Source organism: Cyprinodon variegatus, unplaced genomic scaffold (assembly GCF_000732505.1).
Source record: "Cyprinodon variegatus isolate N-32 unplaced genomic scaffold, C_variegatus-1.0 Scaffold273, whole genome shotgun sequence".
Classification (NCBI taxonomy): domain Eukaryota; kingdom Metazoa; phylum Chordata; class Actinopteri; order Cyprinodontiformes; family Cyprinodontidae; genus Cyprinodon; species Cyprinodon variegatus.
In genome coordinates this window covers 96,101-122,927 of record NW_015150726.1, presented here as the reverse complement: position 1 = coordinate 122,927, position 26,827 = coordinate 96,101, and the positions used below count along the sequence as shown (strand labels likewise).

General features: G+C 38.0%; 1 protein-coding gene across 1 annotated transcript in view; it reads left to right on the top strand.

Annotated features, from left to right (window-relative positions):
* Positions 1 to 3,291: 3,291 nt before the first annotated feature.
* LOC107089935 (rho GTPase-activating protein 26-like) overlaps positions 3,292 to 26,827 on the top strand; it is a 109,399-nt gene continuing 85,863 nt past the window's right edge. Inside the window, exon 1 of the mRNA XM_015383002.1 lies at positions 3,292 to 3,907. Within this exon, the coding sequence (XP_015238488.1) occupies positions 3,754 to 3,907 (154 nt within the window). The 5' untranslated portion in view covers positions 3,292 to 3,753. The remainder of the gene's footprint in view (positions 3,908 to 26,827) is intronic.

Sequence of the window (26,827 nt, the reverse complement as noted above, 5' to 3'; positions counted from 1 at the left end):
TATATATATATATATATATATATATATATATATATATATATAAATCTAATTATTTATTTAAATTTTTTTTCAGAGTTGGGGAGTGTGCCCCCAAAAAATTACTCAAGTAAGAGTAACATCACTTTATCATATGTCTACTCAAACAACAGTAAAAAAAAAGGAAACTAATATATTTATTAATACAAACTAATTATAATTATAAAATATTGACCTCAACATGGTAGGAAAAAGTAGGCTTGTGAACAAAAAAAAAAAAAAAAGAAACAAAAAGACGAACTAACAAAAAACCCCCTTCATTTTGACATAAAGCTTAATTGTGTGTCTTTATTTGCGGCACTGTTTTTTTTTAAGCAAGCACTTAAATAAAAGTAAAAACTTAAAGTAACGAGAGGTAAAACAGTAGTAAAACTACGGTACTCATAAAAGTATAGCTTAAAAAAAAAAGTTACTTAAGTAACTTTATCTAAACAAATGTAAATAGTAGCTACCCACCTCTAGCTATATAAAAGACAGTTTTATGCTCACCATCTTTCTTTATATATAAACTACAGTACCATGTTCTGCCAATAGAGGGCGTTAGAAGTGACGCCTTTAGAAGAGCGTTCAGGCCACGAGCAGAAATTCCCTGCTTCCCTCGAAATGACGTCAGTGTCTACTGTGCTGTGGCAAGTCGTAAGAGCATTTTGCCAAAAGCTACAGTGAGCACCCGTTTCGCTGAATTCAAAGATCGTCTATGCATCAAATAATCCTCTGACATAAATCAATCAGAAACTGTCCTTTTGCTATATGTTTCTTGTTTTTTCCAAGTTTTTGGGGATCTTTTGAGAATATGATCAAATAGCAGAAATACATATTAATGCATCCTTCCCCTTAACTATTTTACAAGCTTGCTGTCATTTTATTTAGTCAGTTTAGACTAAAAAAGTAAAGAGACTTGGCATTGTAAAACCCCCAAAAAAGCAATAATAACTTAAACAATGAAAAATAATATAAATAAATAAAAACTGACACTTGAAACAGCATTGTTAAATAATCAAATGTGAATAAAATATTACTGATCACCTTATGATGCTTATGCTGCAGCTCGCAGAGCTCTTTCAGTGACGATGTTAGTATGTTTGATGATTTTGACATCGTAGGCAGAGTTAAACTGAGGGATCTAAGACAATCAGGTTTCCTCTCCATCTACTTTCAGGAAAGACACTTGTTTCTAACATCTAGTGCGATAGGAGAACACCGCTCCTGGTCTTTCAGTACACCCATATATTTAGCTGTACAGGAAAACATTGCATATTAACAAAGGTCCTAAGAACTTTTACTCTGTGTCCAAATAATGAGTGACGTTCAATTGTTTCCATTCTGAATGTCCCTTATCATGCTATAAAAACATCCTTACATCTTAGAGCAAACAAATCTCCGAACCTACAGATTTCTTATGCAGCTTCTTTGTTATTATCTTAACAGAAGTAATACAAAGGGAAAATAGCGCAATAAGGCATATGACATAGGAAATAAAGGTGAAACAAAGAAATTGGATAAAGATGACTAGAAAAAAGGTGGATCTTTAGGCTGCACAGCAGTTGATGGTATGACTAACTGGTTTGACTCAGACTGGGGAAATAATTAATAAGTAGATAACATAGTACATCAGACGGAAGCAGCAGTTCTGCATCTTTAGGATTTATAATCTACCCTAATGAATCATATAAGTCAGATGAAAAGAAACCAAGAATCACTGACCGTAAAATCTGCTCATTCCATCTGCCCTGACCATTTACACAAACTACTTTAATAAAGTATTTTTGTTGTATGGCTTAAATAATGTATGACTGAAAATGTAACAATTTTAAATAGGAAATTGATAAACAACATTTAAACAATTATTTTCATTATTTACTGATTAGTTGATTTATGTCTTATGGTGTCAGGAGAGGCCTTTTTTCGCATAGAAGCATGATTTGCTTTGGTCTCAACTGAATAAATATTAGGAAAAAAAATAAGGCAAAAGAAAAACAAAGAATGATAATTATAAAACAATATCGTCAAACTGACCATTAGATTGGCCTGGAGGTGGGAAATTATATGTAATTATACAAATTGTCATCTCTCCAATTCTATAATTTATAGATAGATAGATAGATAGATAGATGTACTTTATTTATCCCAAGCTGGGAAATTGCAGTGTAGCAGCAGCTTTACACATAGTGACGGTCACAACACAATAAGATAAGAAAAAAGTAAAAATAACATAACATCCACGCGTATTTACATAATAAGGGTAATTTACATAATAATTATAAAGCAACTTTTGTAGTTATGGAGGTCCTCCATATACAGTGAGTTCAAACATTTTGTAAAGAAGTCTGCAAATTAGATTTACGCTTTTATTAGTGTAACTAACTCTGCTTTTGTCTCCTTGAACCCCAGTCGACCTCAGCAGATGGCCGCTTATACTGAGCCTGGTTCTGCTGGAGGTTTCTTCCTGTTAAAAGGGAGTTTTTCCTCTCCACTGTCGCTACAAGCATGCTTATTGTGAGGGATTGCATCCCAGTCAATGCAATCACCTGGTTTTCCTTAGATAGAAAACTTTGAATTAATTTAACTGTATGATCTGGTGAACTGTAAAGTGCCTTGAGATGACATGTGTTGTGAATTGCCGCTATATAAATAAAATGAATTAAAATAAACCAAATTAACTTCAGAGTATCAGTTTCTTTCCTCAGGTTAACGTCTTAGAGTCCCTGCCTTTAGATTGAACCGCTATAAGAAGTCATTTGTTCCGCTTTCCATTAAGGAAATAAACAGTATCAAGAAATAAATTGTGGAATATGCAATGGTATTCAAAATTTAAACTAAACTGACATGCTTTTTTCTTATGTATTCATTATCTCATATAACAGTTTTTTTTAATGAAGGGTTCTTATACATTTTTTTTTATTGTAAATGTAATTCCTAATTATTTATTGTCTTATAATGGAATTTCTATAGCAGTGTTTTTATGCGTGAATGCAGTGAGTCTGTACCCAAATCAAATTTCCTTTGGGACAATAAAGTTAATCTAATCTAATCTAAACTAATCTAACTGTACAGAAGAAACATAAAAAATCATACCGAGAAACAAAAATATCTCCAGAGTGAGACCTCTTCACCTTCTCCTTTATTTAAGCTCTTGGGCGTCTCGTGTGCGCCCGCCCCATTAGTGACGCTCTTAATTCCCCGCGTCTGATTGGTCAATATGGACGTCAGTCTGGGGGGATCATCCGCTTGTGTAGTAGGGTTGTTGCAGTCTGCGGGGATGTGCGGATTCTGAACGGGCTTGTTTTAAAGCCGCCCAGCAGCGAACATATCGCTCCCCGGTCCAGGAGCTGGAGCTAAGTTTAGCTTTTGTCTTCTACCTCCATCCCTCCTCGGAACCTTTTTACAACCCCTCTGGAGATAATCACCAATTTTACCTTTTATTGTGGATACCTTTGCACCGGACCAAGCTTCTATATCTGCGACGCGTTTTTTATTATTACCATTATTTTATTTAATGGGGAAATAAGTATAGATCTGCTCCTGTGTAAAATTCAGATCATAGAGGGGTTTATGTGAGGAGAGTTTTCTGGGATTGTGTTCATATAATTGTATTTACCATCACTGCGGAGGCAGTAGAAGTAGTAGTATTAGCTCCCACCTCCTCATCTACATCCTACTCCTCTTTTTTCTTTTCTTTTTGTTTTTGTTTGACCGGTTTTCTTGGTTTAGAAGAAGATGGGACTGCCCGCCCTGGAGTTCAGTGACTGCTACCTGGACAGCCCTCAGTTCAGGGACAGGCTCCGGTCCCATGAACTGGAGCTGGACAAAACCAACAAGTTCATCAAGGAGCTGATTAAAGACGGCAAGGCGCTGATCCAGGCTCTGAAATGTGAGTAAAGCTGGACAGCTGTGGATGGAACTGAAAAAGCAAACAGATGAAAACAGATGACAGCTCTGCTGCTCATAGACTGCTGTGCTTCTGTTTGCTGTCACACCTACAGTTGTTCAAGTGTGTACTAAGTCTTAAATACATGTTATTATTTCAGTCTGCAGCAGATTATAACCAGGATCCCATTAGATTCTTTAATAGAATAGAATAGAAACACCACAGTAAAACCACATATTCCCCCACAATGTGGAAATTGTGGTGCTACAGCAACAAAAGGTATGGAAGAGGATTAGGGCCACTGAGAAAAAATTAAATGTTAACTGATTTTTAGATATTATTTCAGTTTAATATGGGAAAGTAGAATTCTCAGAATTCGGATTTTAATCTCAGAATTCCGAGATTAAAGAATTCTCAGAAGATTAAAGTCCAAATTCTGACTTTTTCCCCCTCAGAATTCTTACTTTAATCCCAGAATTCTGAGAAAAAAGTCAGGATTCTAAGATTAAAGTCAGAATTCTGACTTTGACTCTATTCTATAACACTAGTTATCTATATATTATATTCATAGGACAAATATATTAGTAAAATTCTGTTTATTATGGTATTCATCTCTATATTTATTCAGTAGAAACCCATGTCCTGTACTTATGGAACCATTATTTATCCTGCACTTGCTGCTATTGCACTTCTGGTTAGACCTAAACTGCATTTCATTGCCTTGTACCTGTACCTGTGTAATGACAATAAAGTTGAATCTAATCTAATCTAATCTTTAATCTGACTTTAGTTTAATCTGAAAAAAGTTGGAATTCTGACTTCTTTTCTCACAATTCTGACTTTATTCTCATAATTCTGACTTTTTTTTTCTCATAATTCTGACTTTAATCTCAGAATTCTGAGAAAAAAAGTCAGAATTATGAGATTAAAGTCAGAATTCTGACTTTTTTTCTTGGAATTCTGACTTTAATCACAGAATTTTGGATCTTAATGTAGATGGGCACCATGAAGGAAGAGATGTGGGAGCTTTAGCTTCACTGACAAAGATGTGAGTTGTTTGAGCGGGCCAGTGACACATTGGAGGAAAATGATGGAATTAGGTGACTTTTTATGTGCCCAAGGGGTCCCTGGTGATGCTTTTTCATTAATCGAGGAGCAGAAGGTGATTAAAACAAGAGAGCTAGTTTAGTCTTTAAACATGGGTAAGACATGGCTACGGCTTGATGCTAACATGTTTGTTAGCTGTCAGTCTCTAAAACAGACATGGCTACGGCTTGATGCTAACATGTTTGTTAGCTGTCAGAATTCAGTCAGAATTCAGAGATTTAAGTCAGAATTCTGACTTTTTTCTCATATTATACTGAAATTAAATTTTAAAATCGGTTAACTTTTTTTATTTTTTCAGTGGCCCTAATCCTCTCCCGTACAAATGTGTGATCAGCGTTGAACTACTGTGATGACAGTGATGATGTTTTAGTCGTGAAGGGTCAATTAAAAAGGTTATTTCAAACATAATTTTTCAGTAAAACTTACAAACTATCTCTTTAAGGGTGACGACCTGAGCTTCCACCCCTAACTGCTAATGGTTTTAGAAACTGGTATCATTAACAAACAACCTAATTTTCTTTCTATGGTAAAGGGAAGAAGAGTGTTATGGCTGTCTTTAAGCCAGCTGACCAGTAGAGTGCAGCTGCATGTAAAAGGATGAGCTCTACATTTAAAGTCTTAACTAGTTTTTAACCACTTTTGTAAGAAAAACTGGTTTTAGTAGTTGCTAAGAAGATTTGTTGAAGCCTCTTTTTTTGTTTCTCATCCCACTACAGCATTACATTCAGCTGTTGTTATAAAAATGCTGCGGGAATCTTCCAGCTCTTTGACTTCCTCACCAGAGGTAGTGTTGAATTAGTCAGTGTCTGCCTGTGTGTGTTACTGATAAAGGACATAACAAGAACAGTTCAGATCAGGCTGATTTAGCTGTACAGTGCATGGTGTCCTCTCAAACTGTCAGCACATTTGTCCCTATCGGCTTGTGTTATTATGGGACATTGAGTGTTAGCTTTCAATCTAACTGATGAGTGCTGGCATCTATGTCTGTGCGCTGATGCCTGCACTGTCCCTGTTATGCTGATAACGGCTGATTTCTGAACTACGTCTGAATATCAGTTACAAGGAACTCTGAAGCTCATTTTTCATGCTTATGATCTGCTCGTTTGGCATTCGCTGTTATGAATTGAACAGTTCATAAGGTGACAGTGTTGTGGAAGAAGTGAAGCGAAAACAAAGATTTCACACTGGCAGGGTATTTGATTTAATAAAAATGTCCCATATTTGAATTTTGAGTCTGAAACTCGGACTGCTGTTCTCACACATTGCAAGATGGAGGAATTACATGACAGGAACATTACCTCAAAGACTCCGATTAATTTTTGTTTTTCTCTTTATGCACCGTCACCATCGTTTTAATGTCTAAATATGACAACAATCTGGTCATTTTCTACTTTTTACTTTTAATAACATGTTTTGATTTTGGGCCTTTATTGTTTCCCTTTGATAAAACACAATATCCTTTTCCTTTTTTATTTTCAGCTATAAATAATATCATATCAATTGATCTGAAATTTAATTATAACACAAATAAGGCGGGCTCTGCTCTCCTAATGCCAGAAGGTAAAAAGCTATGCAAAGCTATCCTTTGGTGAAAGACTTATACACCCTGTTTGTAAAAGGGAGTGCTAGCACAGGTCATTCATCCCTGCTGCCATTAGACTTTACAATGCAGCATTATAACTCCAATAATTTTTGCAATATCTAATGTGCAATTACTATTTAATACCCAGTGCAATGACCTGTTTTATAATTTATATCAGATACCCAGTGCAATAACTATATATATAAATACCAGTTTATATAAATACCCATTTAGTAATAATAATAAAATAATTAAACTTTATTATATCTGTGGGTGGGAGCGCCCGGAGAGCAGTGTGGGGTTAAGGGTCTTGCTCCATAATACCCTGTGCAATAGGGTTAGGTATAGTATATTGTATACTGTATAATAATCCTGTTAAATAAGAGATTTCATTTGTTCCATCCATCCATCCATCCATCCATCCATCCATCCATCCATCCATCCATCCATCCATCCATCCATCCATCCATCCATCCATCCATCCTTTTGGCACCTTCCTTTTCTTCTTGACTATGGAGTCGATGTAAAAAGTGAATTTATCTACTGTGAGATCAATCAATCAATCAATCAATCAATCAATCAATCAATCAATCAATCAATCAATCAATCAATCAATCAATCAATCAATCAATCAAGTGTTTTAATATAGACCTAGCACTTGGATAATTGATAATCTCATACATTGTCCAACTTGGAAAGAAGAAGAAAAGTCACTGAATCCAATAAAGTTCACTATATCTTAGTAAAGATGTTGAGAGGTTCCGGTGCCTTCTGCATTGAGTTTGCATGTTGTCCCTGTGCATGCCAGGATCCTCCACCGGTGTTCTGACTTCCTCTGACCTACAAAAACATGAATATGAGGTCAGTTGGCCATTTTAGGTCTGAGTTTGCGTTTGTATGGTTTTCTGTGTGCACGGCTTTTGCCAAGCAATTCACTGAATAAGCAGACAAAGAGAATTAAAGTGTGGATTAGCTAACTACTTTTAGAAAAGAAGCATCCTCATTCAAAAATTGACATCAACAGTTATCAGCCTATTTCCACTATTTCCATTTGGTTGTTTTCAAAAGAAGAGATACAAACACAGTTTTCCTTGTATTGAGTTTAGTTAACCTCAAATTGTCTATTTGAAATGGAAAATAAACTCATGACCAAAAAGACTTGTGAATAACTGAAAGAGATACCAATTCAGTAAGTTCTAATAACCCATGTTAAGCGTTTTATGAATCAATCTTCAATGTCTACCTTTCTTCCTTTGCAACTTGAACTTTTAACCCCAGACGATTATCAGCCACAGGCGTGGCATTCCTTCCTAAAGCTATCTTTACCCACAGAGCTCTGCTCATTTTAGTTAGCAGCTATTAGAAACAATGATTGTTTTGTGCAAAAAAAACTCAACTTCTAAAAGGATGGTTGGATTTACTGAAGTCTGTGTGTTTGCTGCAGGAGGTGGCAGCAGGTCTTTTATGTCTTACTTTATTCTTTTTATTTAACACCTTCTCCTCTGCCACTGAGCAGCTGTGTCAGAAATCATCCAATAAATAAAAGTGAATAAGTGCTTCTTGTAAATGTGTCTCTAAGAGCTTTCACTTGTGTTTTCACTCTGCGTTAAACACTGAAAAAGTGAAACCTGCATTCGCATTGTGCCACATAGATTAGGGCTACAGCTTCCTCTTTATTTGTTTCTGTCTGTAGATGGACTTTTATAGGTTTTACCGTTGGACTAAACAATGCATTTCGCCATGATAGATTACTCTTCTACCTTTCTTTGTCAGGTTGCAATAAAACATCAACAAAAAACATAACAGTACCAGTCTCCAGACTCTCCTAATGATTAATTCATTTTCTGTTTTAACACCCCCCATTTTGAGCCAATCCAGTGGGAGAGATCAAAGCCACCTTTTGTCCCCCCCTAAAGGGCGGATTATACTTCTGCAACCCCACATATCAAATTTCGCTTGTGTCTGGTCGCAAACCAGTTTTGCTGGTATGCTTCTGCAACGTCGGTCTGGAGTTTCTAGGGACGCACAGCATTTTCCCGCCACAGCGCTAGGGGAAGCCTATTCAAGAACTTGCGAGAATTTCTCCGGCGGCACCGGCGGGAGTGTTTATTTTCCAAAACAACATGTCTGAGGCATCGTACAAGTGGTTGTACTTCCGAACCTCCTCTATCAAGCTTTCGTCGCGGTTATCCATTGTTGTAATTATTCCTCAGTTTTTAAAAATGGCGCGCCCCCGCACAAATTCAAGAAGGACCAAACAGACAGCTGGAAAGGCATACCAAGGACCAATCAAAGCTGCTTTTTGTCTGCGCACTTCCGCTTGAGGTCTGCGTGGGTTTGCGACCATCTGACATGTAGTCAGGATTTTTTGAGGTGTGCAACGACGATTGCGCGTTGGGGCGTGATCGCGCACAGAGACAGATTTGACGGTTGCAGAGGCTATGCGTCAAAAGCATAAATTGGCCCTAATTCTTTGTTAGACCTACAGTATAATAATCTCAGTGCTCCTTCCGTAAAAGTTCAAAAAATATCCACTGGACTTGGTTTCCATGATTAAAGACGTTTCGCCACCTCTCCAGGAAGCTTTCTCAATTCAAACTGGCGAAACGTCTTCAGTCTTGGAAACCAAGTCCAGTGGATATTTTTTGAACTTACGGAATAACTATGACCTGGATGACTGAGAATCTCCATCAGCGATCTCAGTGCTCCCCACCACTAGTTAGAAGTGAAGAGGCGTCTTGGATGAGAGGCGAAACGTCTTGTAGAAAACTTTATGTCCATTTACTGGGCGACAGTGTAGGAGTTTGCCCTGAAATCGAAGGGTTGACGGTTCAAGCCCCGACTCCAGCTTTCATTGTCGTTGTGTCCTTGGGCAAGACACTTCACTTGCATTGTCTACTGATGGTGGTCAGAGGGCCCGGTGGCGCCAGTGTACGGCAGCCCCGCTTCTGTCAGTGAGCCCCAGGGCAGCTGTGGCTACAATGTAGCTTGCCACCATCAGTGTGTGTGTGTGTGTGGGTGAATGAATGTAGTGTAAAGCGCTTTGGTCAAGTCTCCCAACTTGAATAAAGGCGCTATATAAGTACATGCCATTTGCCTAGAATGAACTTTTTCAATCTTGACCATGACCTGGATGACTGAAAATCTTCACACATATTTTCAGTTTTTCTAATAGTAAAGAAGCAAAAGAGACAATATCCCATAGACCCCATGCAGGATGCTAACTAGCCATCATGTAGTCTCATCATCTAGTATTACTCACTGTAACTGGGACAGGGACTGACCGTGCTGACAGTAAGGCCAAGTTCACACTGAATACTTTGATGGCAATGCCTTGTTTAGGTTGTGTTTCCAAAGATGGGTGCAGAAGGCAGCCAAGTATGGTAATAAACATCAGCAACATTACGATCCTCTTTTTATTTTTTTTTCTTTCACTTCTTCTAAGTGCAGTTTTGACATCCCTCTTCTGATAGATGTGATTTGTTTTTTTTAAATACAGCATGGTTTCACACATACATCAACTCTGCTGCATATGTGTATCGTTGTCATCATCGTCATCCTGTTTGTGGGTGTTGAAATGGTTCTCAATGCAGTAATGCAGACTATTATGTCTGCACACGTGTGGCTGTGAGCGGTAAAACTTAAAGCTACAAAGTTCCTGTTAAATAAATTATTTTTAAACATGCAAAACTGTAGATGGAAGCACTTCACATTTAAACCATTTCAGAAGTATGTACTGCTTTTGTATGCGTGCTTGTTGGTAGATTGTGATTGAAAGGCAGGGAGAGCTTGTTATTATGAAGGTTGTAAACATGTTTGGTTGGCAGCTCCACCTCTAACACGACACGACTTAATAAGCCAAATAAACCCTAATTACCAGCCTGACATTCTGGTGCTATGCAGGAAACAAGACACTGTGTCAGATGATTTATGAGACAAACGCATGAAGAAGCCATGTTATTACTCTGGGAAAAAACTTATCCAAGTCCTTTTCTCTTTGTTTTGTTTTTTAAGAGTTCCCATTTTTTTATCCCTGGTACTGAGGGATCTTAAAACTGGTTCTTCTCACTTACCGGAAATAACTTCTGGTATAAATTAGTGGATTTGATGACAAGTGTAGAACACATATAGAAATAAAAAATCTAAATGTTCATACCAAAAATTGGTAGAAAACAAAAGGGCATTGCATGAATTCAGCCGCTACTCTGATCGCTGGAGAGGACATTCCTCCACACAGCGTCACTACAGCTGCTGTAAAGTGTAACTATCTGGCAAAACTGTGTCCAATTAAAGGATGTTTTGAGTTATGCAATAGGTTTAGTTTAGTAAAAAGGTTTCAGATGCACAGTTAAGACAGATTTAAGCTTTATTTAGTTGGGGTTATGTTAAACATTATGTGCATTTTCTTAAAAAACAAAGTAATAAATAAATTAAAGTAGCAATGTTTTCAAATATCCTTAACAATGAGGTTTACACTAAGGTTGCTTTTATTATTGCTTCCATGTCAAACTTAGCACTATAAAGCATTTAGGAAATAAAGGTCAATAAAGTACAGCGGCTGTTAAATGGAAGGTTTTGAGGATATAAACATATGCAATTCAGTTAAAACCCAATAAAAAGTGCAGTAAACTGGCTGTAAAAGTATGAAGATCGTATAACTAATAGTTTGCTGCAGCTTTTTTTTACTTTTAGCATTCATGCTATGTTTCAGGAATCCACATCCTAACTTTTCCACCTCTTTGTTGCAAAAGATCGATTAATCAGTCTTTATTGTCAACTACAATTTGCATTGTAATCAAGATTTCAGTTTCAGTACAAACTGTTGATCACATAGCTGGACAGGAGAACGATTGACTGAGCTCATGCATGCCAAAGAACACTGCCGGTAGGCGCATTTTTTCGGCTGCCAAGGACCCCACTGTGAGGCGATTTCCTTAGGACGCTGCCAATATAACACAATATGGTCATAACACAGTTGCTCAGGGGACCCCACTGATTTTCTGTCAGATTTGGATTTTTTGGTTTTGGCTAGCCTTTTCCAAAGCATTCAACTCTCAAGAAGCTGCTATTTTGTTAAAAGTATACCCATAAAAGGAAAATCTAGCTTCATCTCCAGCTTCCCTGCAGTAATCTTATGGTTTAGGTTGAAACTGACTGATGCTTGAAGATATTTATTATTTTTTGACATCATAAATGTTCAGAAAGTTTTCTTTGGAAGAAAAGGATGCAGCCTTATGACCCTATTCCTTAGTGGAGCCATTAAGAGGAAGCATCAGTTTTTATTGTCACATTAATAAACCAACCAACTCCACTCTTATTTGAAGGTTGGGATCCTGAGCTTCAAGATAAACACATGTCCAACCAATGTTTGTCAAGGGCGAGTCTCTTTATGCAGGTGGTTCGTCCCTTTCCCAGCTGGTGTTCAAATTCTCTAGACAGGACGTTGCGTGAAAAAGTTGGTGCATTCTTTGATAAGAATAAAAAAAAAAAGTCTTTGTTCACAGAATATCTGCTATGCAATCTGAAAACATACATATGTTCTTACCTGCATGAAGCTGATTACATGATGATGCCAGATGGAAGATTAACATGTTTCCAGAAAACAAAATTCCATCATCATGTTTCAGGGACAAAAACATTTAGCTCGAAAGTTATTTTACTTCCTTTTTTTGTGTTGATTGTTTTTTCTGTTTGACCCTCATGATGTATTCTCAAGATTTCAGTATTATTTAATAAATATCTTCAGTTCCCCTTTAGTTGCTGAAGCATAGAAACAATGTTTGTAACTTTGTTGGACATATTTAATAAGAAAAAATCTATTTATTATTAAAGCGGCTTTGGTTTATTGGTCCAAGTCTTTAAACCCTTTCCTGCTTGCATATTTTCCAGCAGAATTAGGTTTTACCAGTTTAGCTGACCTGTCTTGGCTAATAGAAGACAAAAGCTTGAAGTGATTGACTTTCTCAACAACAAATCTAATGGGATGAATCAATTTATTTTATTGCATTTAGTCAGGTTTTAAGGTGATTTTAAAAGCTTAACATTTTGAGGCAGCAGTTCTCTCTTGGCACTTTCATTTAAACAACACCATACAGTTGCAATGGATTGTTTAGGGGTTGGTATTGCTCTAGTGCTGCAGTGAACAAGGAAAAAACAGTGACACAAGAAAAGCCGATTGATCCGCAGTGAAAACAAATCATCCACTGCCTTCTGCTAATCAGTATAACATGGCTTACAAAGCAAACACTTTGTATGGCAACCTTCCATGTGCCCGTGCTAATTCTCCTGCTCACCTCGTTCTTGTGAATACACTAAGGCTACATCTACATGAAGTCCAATGAGGTATGAAAGCTTTAGTGTAAATATGAAACCACCTGGCGCTGACAAAGCTGGATTAGGCTCTGTAATACTTATGCCGAGCCAATGGGTGGAGATCGTCATCTTCCATACAGGCAAAGATGGTAGAAGAAATAACGGAGAAGTAGGATGTAAACGCCCCCTAACCACTAACACTAAACTCAAGTCAAGTCTCACTCACAGCTGTGGAAGGCGCCTTGATTAAAGGTGTGGGGGGTATAAACGAGAATGGCACGGCTTTTTCCCTCCAGCGGAAAAAGGAAGCAGTCGTTGCTAAGGCAACACAGCGACGTCCCATGTGCGTGGCTGCGGCTCTGAGGTGCATGATGACATGAAATTTAACACCTAGCCCAAAATAAACGCATACAGTCAGACAAAACTATTTAAAGGAGGGGCTTTCATTTTGGAATTAATTATTTTTTTTTTTTTCTTATTCCTAACTTGGGATTTTTCGTCAGTAACTTTCTGTTGGAACTTACATTTAAATGTACGCTTTTCCTCCACCATCAAGCTGCTGTTACACCTGCTGCCAAATTCCAGGCCGTTTCTCAATTCACGAAAAAGTCCGGTCTTGGCAAGAGCACAGCAAAGTCTGGACTTGGTGAGAACGCGAGCACGCAGCATAGATATGGGTCAATTGGAACAGAAGCGTACTTGTGACGTCACCACATGGCTCTTCTAGAGCTGCATTTCACCTCCTGTTATTAATAGTCTCTAGATAATAATAAATTATGACTTTTTACATTTAGTGGGGGAATAATAATGAACACAGTCAGATAAACACAAATCAAATGAACGTTTTGCCAAAAAAACAAATAAAATCACCATCAGAGCCAGCGGTCCTTCACACACTGCTATGCCGAGAGAGGGCTGCTGCAGACGGGCTGCCGTTAGCTTTAGAGCTCCGCTGGTTCCCGCGGTCCTCTCAACTTCGTAAATCTTTTTTAAAATTAAGCATTAAATCGATAAATGGACCATATAGTGATGCTTTAAAGTATTATATTCTCGCCTCAAATGATCTTAAAACGTACTTTTATTGAACAACAATAGAAAAGAGAACTTTTAACTTTCAATTGAGTGCTCCATTGAAAGCTGCTGCTGCCGCAGTGCATGCTGGGACAGCTGTCAATCTCAAGAACTGACAAGTCTGCTCTGATGCATACTCGATAAAGAGGGCGGGGCGAAAACAACATCCAGGGATTTGGTGTGTTCTCTGCAATTGGAACAGTGCTCGGGCTGAGGCTGATGCCGTTTCACGAGCACACGAGAACGCACAAGAACGCATATTGAGAAACGGCCACAGTGAGCCCGCACTTAATGCAGACTCACTATTTAAGAGCTGGATGGTCCACTCGCCTTAGCCACTATGTGGTTTGGGATGGCACTTAATTTGGCTGACCCTTCGCTGGAACACGCAAACGGAGGGTTAGTACTCAGGATTAGTGCTAAGGGGCCGGTTGGGGATTGCGTCAATGAATGCAGAAGAGAGAAGAAAAGGTTTGCAAGTGTAAAATCCATAAAAAATGTAATAGTTTCTAAACAAATACTTTGTAAAACATAATCACACGAGGCACATCGGTGATATGGGTGGTAGAGGATGCGTAGTGTTAAGCTGGTTATGTCTATAGGGGTAACACGGGGAGAGGCTTCAAACCTATCCACTCTTGATGCTAGTTTCAAATGTAGTCATTTTCACATCCATGTCATCATGATGTTTTCCACTTGTCATATACACTCAAACACAGTTTTGACTGGACGAGGCACAAAGTCTTACTTTATATCGTCTTTGGCTTCCATTCAAATGTGCTGCTCTTAGCCACATCCTCTTTTCCTGTTCACACATTCACACTGCATGCGAGCCGCTCCAGGGTACGGGTAAACCATGTCGAGACTGTGAGTTGTAATCGTGTCACAGGATGTTTCTCTGGTCTTTTTCAGGGTCAGGGATGGGCTCACACCACCTTGATCTGCCATTAAACCTGGACTAGCTATGTCAGAATACAGCTTAATGTAAGGGCTCCAATAAAAGACTCTCCTTACACAGAGTTTGATGCTCTAAACACATGTGTTGTCCAGGTATGTACTCTGTGCTTTGATACTAGTTTAAAAACATCTCCCTAACCATTAGTACCATCTTAATAATGCTCTTGCTTTGAAGCAATCTCTTGAACTTCAAATGGATCCTTTAAGTGCTTGAAAAAAAACTCACAAACAAGCTTCTGGCTAACAAAGGGTGTGTAGATAGCCTAGAGAATCAGAGGTGGAAATTCCCAGCAACACACCGCTGTGCTTCATGTCTCTTCTCTCCTTTTTTTTTTCTGAAACTCTCTGTCTTTATATCTCTGTAGCCACCCACACTGCTGCTGGTGAGTCGTAGGAAGGCCGGCGGCAGTCATTCAGTTGCTTAGCTGTCACCAGGACTGATAAATGAGGGCCGTACAAACAGAAGCACACAAAACACCATAACTAATTCCCTTGCAGAGCTGGGGTGCATTTCTTTATAACATGTCAGGAGCAATCGAAGAGTTTGTCCTGCAGGGTTAAAGGAGGAAAAGTGCCTCTAGGGGGGAAAAAAGAAGAGAGGTTGTTGTTGTCATTCTTCGGGGCTGAGCTTTAAAGGTTGTGGATCAAATTGGAGTGGTGAAAAGAGTGGGGGCATAAAACTGAGCTGCGGTGTTTCTAAATCTAAAAATGTGACAATGTGGCACAACAGAGAATCGTGTCCATCTTTCTGCTTTTTTTTTGTACATATTCATCGTTTTGTCTGCAGTTTTGCCCCAGATGTGCAGAGATCTGGGTAAACAGAGTGTGCTTTTCATTCATTCTTTTGTTGTTTTGTGAGATATATGCAGTGCTTTCCAGTGGGGGTTGGGGGTCTTCTTCTGGTTGTTGCGTAGGATATAAGGGAGGGAAATTAGGGCATGACTTGGATCAGCTCTTTTGCTTTTGTTCTCATTTTTTTTGTTGCAGACAGCTTAAAACATGCAGAGAGACACACCCTGCATTGGAAACTTTTATTTCTTTGTGCACGCTGCTAATATAGGGTCTGGCAAAAGTATTATTTCTCAATTTAAAATAAAATAAATTTACGAATCTATATATATAAAAGCCCTGTTTACCTAAAAACACAGCGACTATTATTAAACAGAGGGGGACACATATTCTGTTCCTGTCTGTTCCAAAAGAGTAAAATGGTTTACCTGAGCAAATAAAATGAAAACAAACCGTAAACATTGGTTCTACACCATGACTAAAGTAGGAGTTAGAAGGTGGGAAGTACAATGAGAAAAACGGCAAAAACATGTATTGCTGAGAAAAGAGGGGTTCATTATATTGCAAAATGTGCAAGTAATCTCTGTGGACACATTTGCATATCAGAGGGGGGCCATCAAACCCACATCTTATTTATATAGTTGCTCTGTTTGGCTCAGCACAGGCTTTTGTTATTGTGTGTTGGCCAATAAACCGGCTGCATGTCCAAACACATGGCTACTTATGCAGAAGGGCTACAACCAAAATGTGAGTGGCTGTTGTATCTGGATCGAGCCAGTGCATTTTTTTTTTTTGTGACCCAAATCTTCAAGTATTATTGTACTGTTGTACAACAGTCAAGATAAAAACATCTTAAAGATATTTAGTCATGACATCGGATCTTGCAAGTATTAAAGCCAATTTTTTATATTTTCAATAAACATAAAAAAACAAAAATCTGCTTTGGTTGTTTAGCTAAAATTAGGCTTGGTTAATGAGCAGTTAAGGATAAAATGATTTGAAATGGATTTAAATAAAAAACAGAGTAACAAACAATCACGTCCTTCATCTTGTCCATTTGTAGCAGTAGGTTCTGTACATCAAAGATAAGAAAGCGATGAAGAAAAACAGAAAAACATCTCAATGGGTCAATAAGCTAAACATGACAACACTGTACAGATTAAAAATAAAAAGATGTATTTCTTTTTTTATTTTATTATAATTTTACAAATATAGTAAAAGATTAAAAAAAAAACTCCATTGCAGCCAGTTGACCTGGGATGAACTTATAGTTGAGGTTTGAACACAGCAGAGGTGAGCGTTACCTGAAAGGTTACAACAGAGTCATGGTCGCTGTTATTCTGTTCTCCACAAGTAAGGACTAATGGCAAAGTGGAGAGGTGAATTCATTTGTTGATGCAAAATGCAGAGTTTCTGCACTACATGTCATTCAAAACATGGTTCTCAGTAGGACAGGTGGCGGTGGCACCATAATGCTGTGGGAATACTCCTTCACATGGGACACTAAAGTAAGTCAGACATGATGAGGATGATAAACTGTAGGTAAATTGAGGATAAAAATAGAGTAGAGCTTTGGGATTAAAAAAAAAAATCTAAATGACATTAATATACTCTACCAAAAAAAAAGATTGATGTTTGATTCCAGGGTCTCATTGTTTTCCTTTGTCGCTGTGGGAAAGTGCTTGCTGCCAGCTCACAGGCATAAATCTGTGTGCTAGCTGCAACTCTCTTCCCTTCTTTGTGGTGGTGGACCCACTTTAAGCATACTATCACCACTTTAAAGGCTGGAAGGAGAAAGAGTGTCTTACTCTGGTTAAATGTAACGTGACCAAATATCTAGTGCCTCTGTGATTTGAAAAACTTTGTATGCAACCAGAGTGAGCCACTGGTTTATACATTTAAAATGTCATGAGACTATACACCGTTAGGTTGCTTAAGGAGCTCTCCACTGTTGCTTAAAGTGATAGTTTTTCTACCATTCCACCCTTTTAGCTTTAAAGATATAAGTAGTTTCCAAGTAAGTCTACTCTATCAACATGTAATAAATGTTGAAAGGTACTTTGATACTGGACTCCCCCTTTGGAGATGTGCATCAGGTCAATGAATGCACCAAACAGTCCTGACGAACCTACTTCTTCTGATAAAGTGTTTTAAAACAAACATAAAACACTAATGACACTTTGATATGGACTATCTAACTCCAGCTGGACTCACACTGATAAATATTTTAGCAGTGAGGCAGATGAGTTGCACTTTCCAGCAATTGTAGTAACTAAACCCTTTATGGCGTTAGGCGTGTTTTCTCTTGGGAGAAATGTTTTTCATTTCTTATGGGTCATCTCTAATAAAATCCCCAGTTTTGATAGAATAGGAAGTTTTATTAGGTTATGAAATATATATTTTTTCAACATCGTTGATCATTTAAGGAAATGAAAAAGGAACTTTAAAAGAGACCGGTTTGGTGTTCTCAAAGATCTAATATAAATATAAACTGGCTATTTTAATGTAAACTTAAATTAGGAAGTGAGATTCTCACTGGAAGGACATCATCTTTAAAAGTGAAGTATCTATGTTTTTGCACAGACCGCAACTACACAGATGGAAGTATGCCTGGCACTTATAGTAAGCTGATTGCAGAACTGTAAGCAGCAGCTTTACATGCACACTCTCAGATCATGCTGGTGACTTCTTTTCTGCACCTGCTTGGACGAAGGAAGGCTTTTTTTAACAGCTAAATCTGATATACAAGGTAAAATGTTTGGTATCAGACACAGCTGGATTTTACTGTCAATTTCTTACACACTGCCAGCTTTAATAAAACATGATAAAATCTTTCATCTACTATACTAAAAGTATTGTAGATGAGAAAAAGTACTTGGAAAAAGTCCAGTGAACTGTTTTTTTCTTCACTTTTTGGGAAATAAATACTAAAAGTGGGGAGTTAATGTTTGTGAACCATCTAAACTTCCTTTGTCAATGTGTTACCGTTAGAGGCGGGCATACACTGTATGATTTTTCTCTTTTAGGGCTGATTCTCCATCCGTGCAACATTTTTTTTTTCCGATCAGGCAGAGTTTCGGCCTACAGTCATGTAGGATAAAGGGTGTAATGAGGGGCAAGCAGCCTCTCGCGACCACCTCCCAATCAGCAATCATAAGGTCGAGAGAAAATCAAAGATGTTTGAAATTCAGTCGGCCTTCGTGAGGTGTTTGTGGGTAAATTTCGCCATTGAAGAGGAGCCATGAGCCAATTTACCAGAACCTAAAGCACTGTACATTTGCAAACAAGGAAGTTCTTCTTGTTCCAGATTGACAAGCTCGACCAGCACCATCTCTCGGCACTGAGTCTGACGTGTGTTTTTTTTGACGTGCAGTGTGAGCAGGTACATCGCATTAGAGCATCAGGCTGCACAGTGTGAACTTTCATGCATCGGGAGCTACGAACTTTTAAATCCTGCGGTTTGGTTGTACCGTTTGAGCTGTAGCTAAATACGATTGAAATTATCATCCAGTGTATGCCTGGCTTAAGGCCCTAAATGTATTTTTAACAAAATACACACATCTGTCTCCATGATCTCACCGTCCTTTCTATCAATGATGGTGTGGTGATTATTTTTCCAAGAGGAAAAGGGAAATAGATTACATGCTCATCTTAGACCTAAGGTAAGTAGTTGGGTTAAATGGCTGGAGCTCATATTGAAGGTCTGCTCTGCATGGATAGCAGTCAGCTCAGGTGGTGCAAACATCTGGATATGATTAAACCATCTTAACCCGCACCAGCTTGTTCCAGGGTCTTTTTTTCGACAAATAAAAGGAAGAAACCTGGCAGAGGGTTTTCGCTTAAAGGCAAAAACTTTAAAAGTTAACATGACACTTAGGGACAAAAGCAGTTCAGCTGATCCCATTGCTGCCCACTAAAGCTTATAAAACATGTAATCAAGCAGGAGGCAAAGTGGGACATTTCACTCTAAGAAGCACTATTTTATTCTTTTTGCACAAGGCTGCTTGATTGTTGCGGTTTGGTCATAAAAGACTAAGCAGTACGAAAAACCTTATAAAATTGGTGGTTATGGAGGTAAATTGTTTAATTGCACTGCTATAACAGCAGATGGGGAGCGGTAAACTACTGTAGGTGACTTTGTCACCTTCTCTCTGTGTTGAAGGTGAGATTCTGTCTTTCAGGTTGAAAATTTACAATAAATGTACCAGTTTGTTTAGCTAAATAACAAGAGATTGAAAATTTAAAGGTAAACTACTAAATGATTTACAGTCACATGTTCCAAGGTAATAAAAGAGTCTACTGTTACCTGAGAAGCTGCGACGGGGATTGTTTTATATGTGTAATTCTTCAGGTGCTCCAGATCCAAAATGCTTAGATAAGATTGTATCTTTAACTGCATGGGTGTAGTCTTCTATATAGATGCGGTCTATAAAGTGTCACAAGACCAACGTGACTTGAATTTTACCCAATACAACATTTTTTTCAAACAATAACTGACCATCACAGCCAAAGTAGCTAATAACTTGATGCTTATGTTCTAAAAGGTTTAATATTTTTACATTTGAAAAACCGATATATATAACTTTATGAGATTCGCAGCAATCCTTATTTCCGTGCGGGGGATGACAGGGCAAGAGTTCTAAATAAATAATGTCTTGATTTTTGCAATTTTATGACTCACAATGGTACAACTTTAATCACGTTATAATATGACTAATCTCCCAATTTTATTATATTAATCTGGTAATATTACGACTTTATCCTAATAATATGATAACTTTATATTCTTAATTCTACTAATTTATTCTCATCAGATTACAGTCTATCAAAAACTAAATTCTCATTAGTCTTGCATAGGGGTGTAAATAATAACCGTTTTGTATCGATGCATCGATCCAACAGCCGACGATCCAATGCATCAACACGTCTGCAAGAGCATTGATTCATGTTTTGTTTTTTTTCCCTCCGGTCTATTTTTATCCAGACGTAATTCTGAATCCCATGCTGTGGTGTTGCTAAACCTATTTTGCCCTCCAACCTCGCTTCCTTTAGCCGCTACCCTCTTTCCGCACGCGTGCACACACACAGTCGCGTAAACGGTAGGCAAGACAGACATGGCGGAAGGAAAAAGATGATGATGTATTCATGAGTATCGAAAATAATCAAATCGTTGGGTCAGGAAATTGATACTGAATCGAATCGCCATGATAGGTGTGATTTAAACCCCTAGTCTGGCACTAATACTCCTACTATTCAGTATAACTCTATTCCAGTGTTATTATCTGTACATGATAAATTGCAGCCATGTTTATTCTGCGTTTGCAGTGACTTTTATAAAGGTTTGCTGGTAATTCTGTGGAGCCGCTGATAGAAACACAGCTGCTCTTTTTCTTTGCCTCCTGAGCAGTCACATTGAAATTTAAACCGTGTCATAATGAGCTTTAAACCCACAACCTGCGGTGCAGCGAAGGTGTGTCTTACAGCTTCCACCTTTTTATTAACAACCTCAGGCCAATCAACTGTCCAGACTTGCATTTTTTTTCTGCTCACAGAGAAACTCTCTCTTCAATGAATTCTCATACTTTACCAGGAAGCCCTTCGGTCTGAACAAGCCACACCTGTCTCCTTACCTGTGCAGCCTGGTAACTCTGATATAAGGCCATAGGTGTGGCTTTAGCCTGGTAAAATGAATGCACCTTCACATATAACAAGCACAGACAGGCTGACGCACGCTGTTGATAAAATATCTGTTTTCCCTTCACATCAAAAGCTCTTAATTGAGTCAAAACAAATGAAAAAAAGGCAGCATCTGCCGGGCGGATCAGGACCTGGCACCATGTTTTGGGAAAATGTGTCTGGAGGTTGTAATGGAAAGCAGGCTGTTATTGTACGCAACAGTGCTTTCTTTAGTAAAGAAGACACATCCCCTGTTTTTTTTAAAGCAAAAGTGTGAATGCTCTTTTAACTCAGGTACTGTTTCCCCTTTGGTCTACCAATAGAAATTAAATCCGGTTAGTGCAATATTGAGTTGCGGTTCACAATGAACTGCTGTGTTTTCTACATTGTCAGGTGAAGTGTTTGGTTTAACATTATTCTACAGCATTTTTCAGCTCAATGCATGTTCTTTATAGAAAGTATTCTGGAATAAATCAGTCAGTCAAGCAGTTCTTGTTCTTTTATATCTTTGTTTTCTTTTAAATGGGAGGAAGAAGCTTACAGTTACTTGTGATTGTATAAATAAATAATTTAATAAACAGTCAAAAAATCTAACCTCCATTATGGCTGAATTAAAATCTTGTAACCTGTACTGCTGTGTCTTTTGAAAAAAAAACAAAAAACAAAAAAAAAAACAGGAATATTTTTTTGAATCTTTACATTCTTTGCAGAGAAATCCTTGAATGCTGTTATATCTGTCCTCATGGTAAGAAGAGGAGATTTAAAAAAAGAAGTGGAACGAGCATGTTAAGTTGAAGGTTTTAAGGGGATCTTAATTCTGCTTTGGAGAAATTAGACAATATTTAACATGTTTAGTGTTGTAGTTATCATTTCCTTTACAGTCTAATTCAGTTTTTCCACGATTATTAATAATGCATAAAGTTTTAGCATGTTTAACTGGACGTTTTTGAAAATTGCTGAATTAATAGTGTTATTCGATTGATAAAATAATCGTCAACTTATTTAGTTATTTATTTGTTATTTCATTTTTCATTACTCCGAACAGGAGTTATGCCAACATTTTAATACAATCGGTCTCCGCCAGTCACGTGACTTTTGTTGCTAAGACGCCATTTTAGTTGGAAAAGGTGTAGTGTAAACAACCGCAGCATAGCTAAACGAAGGACTAAAGGCCTGTTTACATAGCAGCCTGTCCAAGATAAGTCATTACAGTTAACATAAGCCTGAAAACAGGGGCGGATTTAGGAAAATCGGTCTCCGCCAGTCACGTGACATTTGTTGCTAAGACGCCATTTTAAGTGGAAAAGGCATAGTGTACCGCGCCCGAGATAAACAATTGACGTCACTTGGCGGAGACCGATTAGAATGCTGGAAATAGGCACTGCCCCTATATTTTCAGAACCCTTGGCACCGTTTTAGCTTCGTTTGTTTTAAACTCTGTCAAGCGTGTTTTTTAAGATACATTTTACTATCTAAAAAAATAGTTACAGATTCATTGATTAGCAAAATCATTATTGCAGCCCTTTGTATGGAAGAGAAGAGAGAAGAAAAACTAACAAAAAAAGAAATTGGGATGGTAAAACATCCAACTCAGTCTCTGAGACTTTCCAAAATATTTGCTCTCTTTGTTAGCCTCTTTCTCCCCCATGTTTGGCTTTTTGCTTTCCTCTTTGGTGTCTCTCTCTGTTTTCCTGTCTGTGAAGTTATTGGAATAGTAAAAGTACATGTCAAAAAAATGAGAGGATCATCATTGGAATGGACTTACCGAATAAAGGAGGAAGTTCATGTTATATAAACACCCTTAACTCCTGCCAGCATTTTTATTGTTTCATTTTCTAGTAGAAGCAGACACAGCCTCCTGGGCAGACCGTATAATGCATTTTGCAAGAGGTTGTGTTATTTTTATAAGAGCAGGACCTGAGCAAACCCCCACTGTGGTGAAGTAATAACACCGGGCATCAGTCTGAATCAAGCAGAGGAGACCCAGAGTTCTCTCTGATTCAGAAAGAGAGCTTCTTATTTGAAGTCTGCACACTTAGATGGACACTTGAAGAAGCTAATCCAGTTTTAGATCTTTTAGACGCTTTGACATGTGGAGCATTTGGAACTTGAGTTCTAAACCTTGAACCCTGTGATTTGTTAACCAAAAAGTTTTTAGAGCCTTCGACTAAACTATGGAGATTACAGTTTGTTTTCAAGAGGCCCTCTGAATAATAAAGCTCTAATTGAAATTATAGGAATTGCTTCTCTATCAGGACTCTGGCTGTGCAATTTCAAAATGCTACTTTTATCTGTTAGAAGAAGCATCCATCCATTTTCTGACACGCTTAACCCCAAGTGGGGTCACAAGGGGTGCTGGTGCCTATCTCCAGCTGTCTACGGCAAGAGGAAGGGTCCACCCTGGACAGGTTTCCAGTCTATCACAGTGCAACACAGAGACAAACAACCATTTACATACACACTCACACCTAAGGAGAATCTAGAGAAGCCAATTAACCTAACAGTCATGTTTTTGGACTGTGGGAGGAAGCTGGAGTACCCAGCGAGAACCCACAAATGCTCAGGGAGAACATGCAAACTCCAAGCAGAAAGACCCCAGACCAGGAATTGAACCCAGAACGTTCTTGCTGTAAGGCAGCAATGCTACCCACTGTTCCACTGAGCAGCCAGTTAGAAGAAGCATGCTTGTTTGCACTAAACAATTGCATTTAACCTTCATCTATCAGAGATATGGACAGTTTGGGACTCAGATATACCTAAAAAAAGATGGATCCTTGAATGCTTTATGCTGGGTTGCTAACCACAGCTATATCCTACTACAAATTTATTTTAATAAGAATGTTGAAAAAAGGATCCTTTTTTTGTCTTTCACAGAGCGACCTGCTTTATGCTGTTGTTTTACATTAAGTCCTCTCTTTTAAAGTTTGTGGTTGTAATGTGACAAAAAGGTGAAAAGCTCAGTAGGTAGAAATAGTTTTTCCTTGTGTTCTGTTTGGTTGAGTTCATTAGTCAGATAAAGCATAAAACTATTCAACCTGCACTTTATTACAGCTTCTTGGTATAGTAATCTTTAGGTCTCTGTTTTGTGTTTATGTTTTAGTTTTTCATTGTCTTTCTGTTTTCATTATTTTCCTGTGCATTACTGGTGTGTGTTGCTTTAAGTTCAGTTTCCTCTGTATATGTTTTGCTCTGCTCCCTGTGTATTCTGGATTATTTTCTGTAAAATCACTGTAAGATTTTCCCTTTGGTTAAACTTTAACTTTGTTTCCTTTTCAGTTTCATTCACTCTGATTAGTCTTTTTTCCCCAGTCTCCCTCCTTTCTTTCTGACTGAGCTGCTCCTCATCATCCCGATTAACACAACAGTTTCTCATTTATTTCCCCACACATCCTTCAGAATTTAAGTCAATTTTTCTCCTTCGGCTTATGATTCTTTTCTGTTTTCCGTTGATATCCGTGTCCTCTAGATTTTCACTGAGTCTGCTTTTTTCTCTCTCCACGACTTTGTCCTGTTCTGCTTGTACCTTACCGTGTTTAAATTTTAAAGACGTCTTAAAGGAGTCATAGCCCAAAATGTCGGATCCACCTCAAACCCTCCAAAAATGCCTTTTTCTTACCCTTGGAATTGTTTGAAAGAATTTAATCTAAGGAAAAACAAACAAAAAACAACAAAATATAGGGTTTAATTTCATTTTTGACCTAGTTTGCGACATCATGAGATACAGGGTCAGGGCATATGTTGACAGGGGTGGGCTGAGAGGGGTAGACTTGTCATCCAGCTGTTCAGATCCAACCCAAACAAACCAAAATGACTGCAGTGGTAAGAAATAAAGTGCATATATTTGTATTTAACAGTGCACGTGTCTGAGTTCAGCTCCTGGCTGTTTTTGTGCTGCTCGCTTCAAAAATAACCCCCTTTTAAGAATATTTAATCCCCAGGTTATAATGCTCCTTCCTCCGAGGCTTGCTCTCTCTCACCCCCATCTCTGTGACACCCGGTCTCATTCAGACACACATATGGAGGGACCGCAAAAGGATAACCACGTTATACTAACTGCTTTCATGTGTTTTTTTGTCTGTGTTGTGGGTTAAATATTCAGTCTGAGCTAAGTTGGCCTAGTAGAAATGTGAATTTAAGATGATTGTGCTGTCTGATTCGGTTCAGAGCGGCTTGCTGTTTAGGACTGTGACATGATGGTCCTCCAGATCAGAGGGTCAGGATTATCACTTACTCAAGGTTTGGAATGGTGTAGATAGAAGAGGATTGAGGTTTAAGGCAGGGATTTGGATGCATCTCTACAGATTCGAGGTTGTTTAGGGTTTTCTAGTAGCGGCAGATGGAGGAGGCTTTAATACAATACTTTCCTGGTAAAGTGTTTTTATATACATATATGTATATGTGTATATATGTATATGTATATACAGGGGTTGACGTTAAGAATTTTTACCACTTGCCCTTTGGGCAAGTGACTTTCACATTTCATTTGCCCAGAAACCCTTTTTACTTGCCCAGTATAATGTTTGTTCCTAATATTCATTTTTGTAAATATATCAATGAAACATGTTTGTTTTTTAAATGTTTTTTGTAATTCAGTTTTTTTTAAGTTTACAGGTTTCTGGTGTGTATATGCATGCGTCAGATAATGAACTCAAGCCTACATTACCGTGTTAACATGCATTTCAATCCTTCCTGCACAAACTAAACTTTGCTTTAAAATGTTGTGTGCTTGGGAAAATATAAATTGTATGTTAAAAACTTAACATAAATCACAAGACAGAAGTCAATGTCACAAATGAATAACTTTTATTTTAGAGTCACGGTATGTTTATACAACATAATATTATTAATATAATGTGACTTTTCTAGAGAATCATTATACATAGTTATTTTATACAGGGTTTCCACAGTCTTACATAATTTCAGAATTCCCTGACTTTTAACTGACTCAGGATTAGTTTTCCCTGACCTCTCCAACGTTTAAGAGAAAAAAATTTAATGAACATTTTTTAATGTATGACCTGCATCACTGTACAGAAGACTGCCATATGATAGCGCTTTCTAGCTTGTTTTTTCGTTTTGGTAACTACATCAAAATTACCGCTAGGTGGACAAAAATCACGCCATCTGGCGGATAATCACTCAGCTTTTTCAACTCACGCGAGAATGTGTACAAAACAACAAAAATGGCGCAGGCAACCCTTCTGGGTCGTTTTCAGCGAATTTCGGTGATTTTAAAGTAATTTTGAGTGATAATTTTTTTTGCGATCGTTGCACTTGCCCGGTGGGCAAATGCAATGAAATTTGTACTCTCCCAACAATAAAAACTACTTGCCCTGGCAGATCGGGCGACGGTTAACATCGAGCCCTGTAATATATATATATATATATATGTGTATGTATATATGTATGTTTATGTATACATATATATA